The sequence below is a fragment of the Scylla paramamosain genome, unplaced genomic scaffold (genome assembly GCF_035594125.1).
Source record: "Scylla paramamosain isolate STU-SP2022 unplaced genomic scaffold, ASM3559412v1 Contig88, whole genome shotgun sequence".
Classification (NCBI taxonomy): domain Eukaryota; kingdom Metazoa; phylum Arthropoda; class Malacostraca; order Decapoda; family Portunidae; genus Scylla; species Scylla paramamosain.
The window spans coordinates 257,092-261,842 of NW_026973753.1; the positions used below are offsets into that span (position 1 = coordinate 257,092).

Sequence of the window (4,751 nt, forward strand, 5' to 3'; positions counted from 1 at the left end):
TCTTTTTTCCAGTGCTATCATGCAGTCTGGAACAGCACTGACGTCCTTGACTATCAACAATAGTCCTCGCAAGGAGGCAATTGAAGTGGGTGGCAGCCTTGGGTGTCCCACAGATCAGGGCAGCAACACGCTCCTTCTGTGCCTGCAGGGGCTGGATGCAAAGGCTCTCTTTCCTCGTTACGAAAGCTCCAGAGTGAGTGGCACTCACTGTGCCAGGTGTCAGGACTACTTGCTCATTTAACTTGAACATTCAATTGTGGATATATTCAAATTACAGTTCTGAGGCCATTTAACTTGTACAGAGATGGGGCGTGCTACCGCTCACCTTCACGCCCTGAGTGGACAGCCGTTTCCTGCCGTGTCACCCTGCCCTGCTGATAAGTGAGGGGTGCAGCACCCAGGTGGACATCATATCAGGCATTACCAAAGACGACGGGGCTCTTTTCGCCTTGCGTAATTATCAACCAACTTACGTGGTTAAAAATCATGCTTCACTAACTAAAATGTCTGAGGGAATAATTACCTTCAAAATCTATTGTTTTGAAGATTTTTATTTTTCCAGCTGCATTGGCAAAGAAACAGTTACTGGAGGAGCTACAGCACAATTTTAGCATGGCCGGGTCTGCGTCCCTTCAGCTTGAGGGCAGGAGCGAGGACCCGGAGGCTGTAGCCCGCCAGCTGTACCTCCACTACTTGGGCACCACGCACGTCACCGAGGCGCACGCTGACGACTTCATGAGGGTGAGCACCAACACTGGAGCCTAAGCCTGTTTTTTGCTGCACATGTTCCGTAAACTTTGGATGTATTTGCAATGTGAAAATTACTTGTTTACATATATGACATAAAGATGAGAAGACACGGCTCTACGTGAGGGGATGTTACACCTTAACACTTGAGACAAGAGGATGCCGGCAGTGTTTTCACTGTTCATTCTTAAATTCGCGCCTATGTTACATCTTAAACATACAGAACTGCCAGCTGGTGTTCTGTACGGTGAACTTTTCCGTGATCATTCTGCTGTGATAAAAGCCTTGTAACCGTAATTGTTAGTGATTAGTGATGAATTATGAGGGAGCTTTAAAAACTAGATTCACGTATGAAGATGATAGGTGGAGATGAACAAGCATGTTGCATTCAGGGACTGTCACGTGTTGACCTGATGTATTCTTGCCGTTTCCCTTATTATCTCATGTTCGTAGTAGTAGTAGTAGTAGTAGTAGTAGTAGTAGTAGTATAGTAGTTGGTTGGTGTGAACATTCTAATTCTTTTAGTTATCAAAATAATAATAATATATTATTTAAAAAAAATGATGAAGACATAATAATAAGTTATTATTATTGAAAATAACAAAAATAACTCTTAGTTATTATTCTTACTAGTCTTATTATATATAATTTTGACAGATGTTCACTGACCACTACTTCGCCGTGCCTCATGACCGCATCTCCGCCCACCACGCAGGGAAGATTTACCGCTACGAGCTGCAGCACTACGCCCAGCTCTCCTTCGGCCAACTGATCTGCCCTTCCTGCGACAACAAGTGTAAGCAATGCCTGGCCCACAACCTGCCCGAGGTACCGCGGCGTCAACACTGACACGAGGCGGTCAGTTCAGTGACGAATGTTTAGGCAGATGTTTTAAGAACACTGGCAAAGTAACTGGGGACTGGCACCTTTAGTGGGCTTTTTTCTGCCCTTTTATTGCCCTTGCTTGGAGCCACTCTTACATAACAGATCCTGATAATTGACCCAAAGAGTTTTGCTTGTAACATCATATCCCCTATGTCACTTCAAGGCAATGAATAACTTAGAGATTTTATAGACATCAAGGGTGTTTCTCGACTTAAATACTCATAAAAACAGAAGGTGCTTGGCATAGCCACTACCATTCCTAATGTTATCACCAGCGCTGTCGCCACCACCGCTATACGTAGCAACTATCACCAGCCTTCTTACCATCACCACTACCAACACCTCTTATTCTATACTATTAATACCCTGCATCACGACAAATTCCAGTCATTATTGCCATCACCACCATCTCATCGCTGCCATCATTTTTATTAGTAATAACACTGCATCCCTTTTCATCATTACTTAACATTTTAATTTATTTATACATAATTTGTGGTCTGAGATATAATCTTGTTGAAAAACTAAAACACAGCTGTGTCCGAGTCACTGTGAAGTGGGCCATGAGTCACTGTGATGTGTGCCATGAGTCACTGTGAAGTGTGCCATGAGTCACTGTGAAGTGTGCCATGAGTCACTGTGATGTGTGCCATGAGTCACTGTGATGTGTGCCATGAGTCACTGTGATGTGTGCCATGAGTCACTGTGATGTGTGCCATGAGTCACTGTGATGTGTGCCATGAGTCACTGTGATGTGTGCCATGAGTCACTGTGATGTGTGCCATGAGTCACTGTGAAGTGTGCCATGAGTCACTGTGAAGTGTGCCATGAGTCAGTGATGTGTGCCATGAGTCACTGTGAAGTGTGCCATGAGTCACTGTGATGTGTGCCATGAGTCACTACGGAGCTTTAAAAGAGGAGTGGCCAAATTTGAGGCTGAGGATAATGAAAGGAGGTAGGCAGTATGTTTCATGTGGGGAGTGCCACGTGTAGGCCTGACAGCTTCTTGCAGCTTCCCTTACTTTCTTATGTTGTTTTGTTCTGACATGAGTGAATCACATCTTCCTTTTCTTATCTTTTCCGTTCGGCGTTTCCCTCGAGTGAGTGGTTGGCGCGATGTACGAGCCTTGTCCTGTTGTTTCTGTCCCTTGAATCTTCCTCTGTGACTGCTATTGTTTGCAGTTCTAAAGCAATTCCTCCGCTCCATCTCCTTCTCTATCTTCCTTCCAGTTTTCTTCCCTTAACTGGTTTTCTCCAGGAATTTTTAATCGGTTTCTGATCGTCAATTCTGACAGGGGTGAGTCACGTAGACGATCTGTACTACTTGTTCCGCGGCGGCCCTCTCTTATCGCCACGAACAGCACCCCCACAGCGCCCCAAGGACTTAAAGCTGCCCGACGACCTCACCCTCAGGGACATCATCACGACTCTGTGGACCAACTTTGCTGCCACAGGGTGAGATGGAGGGCAGAGGTCCTGATTTCAGAAGTCTTTATGGAGGACTCTGAGTGCTTTAGAGTGGGCAAGATGATAAAGTATTGCTTATCAGTGCACTAACTTTACTGAGATGGAAGGTGGGACCCTTTTGTGGAGGAGACTGATAGTTTTAGAGGATAAGATGATAAAAGTAAGGCTTATCATTGTACCATTGCTGCATTAGAGGCTCTTCAGGAAGTGCTGATGTCAGGTAAGACTTATCAATGCTTCCATCAATTCACTGTGACACGGTGACACCAACAACAACGATAGTTTGCCCGTGTACTACATATCACTGCAAAAATTACCTCTTTACTGCATAGATTAGACAAGTGAGCTGGAGTTGGTGGTGGTGGGCAGTGGTGAGAGAACAGAATTAAGCAGGGGATCTTTATTTCTACAATGTTTTGATGGTGTTGAAAAGTTAGAGAAAAAGATCTGCTTTATCCTGCTATTTCTCACCACCACACTCCAATAATTACTTTTTGTATTACTCATCATTGCAGCAATAGTTTATTTTTGTATCACTCATCATTGCAATAATAATAAATCTTTGTATTACAGTAGTCTGTCTTTTATTACTCATCATTATAATTATAATTTTTCGTTATTTCCCACCAGGAACCCAACCCCTGATAGCTCTCTGGGCTTCACGTGGGAAGCCAGCACACCAGAGAACCTGCAGTACCTCTCCCTCACGCCCTCGCCCTTCACGAAGCCAGACGACCGCAAGGAGGTGAGGAATGCTGCTTACTTAATTATTTACTATGGAAAATGTATTAGGCACTGATATATTTCTATTCGTGTACTTATAAGCGTGTAAGGCGAACGCTTAGGACTTGTGTTGATGAGGGGGGAGGGGGTAACAGACCTTAGGGCTACAAAAAAAAAAAAAAGGTAGAAAAAAAAAGGGTCACTGAAGGTGCCAGTTCCGGAAGAAGAGAGCAAGAAGAGTTATTCATAACTAAAGAAGTGTATGGAAACCTTATGTATTAGATAATTACATGGTCCATTTTCTATTTAAATTTTGACGTGGCAGAATTATTTACATAAAACTACATTTTTTTTTCTTTTTTTATTTATGAGTGTCGCTATTTGTGTTTTATAAATGTCACGCTCCGAGTATCTAGAGCGCATCCTTTGTCAAGCACTATCCATTTCACCCCCTCAGTAAGTGGTTCATGCAGGTTCTTTCTTTTCACACACACGTAAGTTCCACAACTCTCTTCCCATCCAGGAAAATCTGATGCTTCACCCGCACCTGGTGAAGGTGCCTCAGGGCGCCACGCACAGTTCACGTTATGAATTGTGATTTACCAACTCCTGACTAAATGCGAACAGTAACAAGCACCGCTTCCTAACAACATAACTTAGATATAACCACTTATATATATATATATATATATATATATATATATATATATATATATATATATATATATATATATATATATATATATATATATATATATATATATATATATATATATATATATATATATATATATATATATATATATATATATATATATATATATATATATATATATAAGATAGGCCCTAACTCAGGGCAAACAAACGAAAAAAACGTTCACTGAGATGCCAGTCCGTAAAGAAAAAAAAAAAAAAAAAAAAATTAAGGA

The 4,751-nt window shown here is 42.0% G+C and overlaps 1 protein-coding gene across 1 annotated transcript; it reads left to right on the top strand.

Annotated features, from left to right (window-relative positions):
- The first annotated feature begins 400 nt into the window (after positions 1 to 400).
- LOC135098862 (bile salt-activated lipase-like) lies at positions 401 to 4,435 on the top strand. Its single transcript, XM_064001258.1, has 6 exons — positions 401 to 453; positions 563 to 741; positions 1,405 to 1,543; positions 2,928 to 3,087; positions 3,730 to 3,844; positions 4,346 to 4,435. Exons 2-6 carry the CDS (start codon positions 613 to 615, stop codon positions 4,418 to 4,420), a joined length of 618 nt encoding a protein of 205 aa, XP_063857328.1. The 5' UTR covers positions 401 to 453; positions 563 to 612; the 3' UTR covers positions 4,421 to 4,435.
- Positions 4,436 to 4,751: the final 316 nt, after the last annotated feature.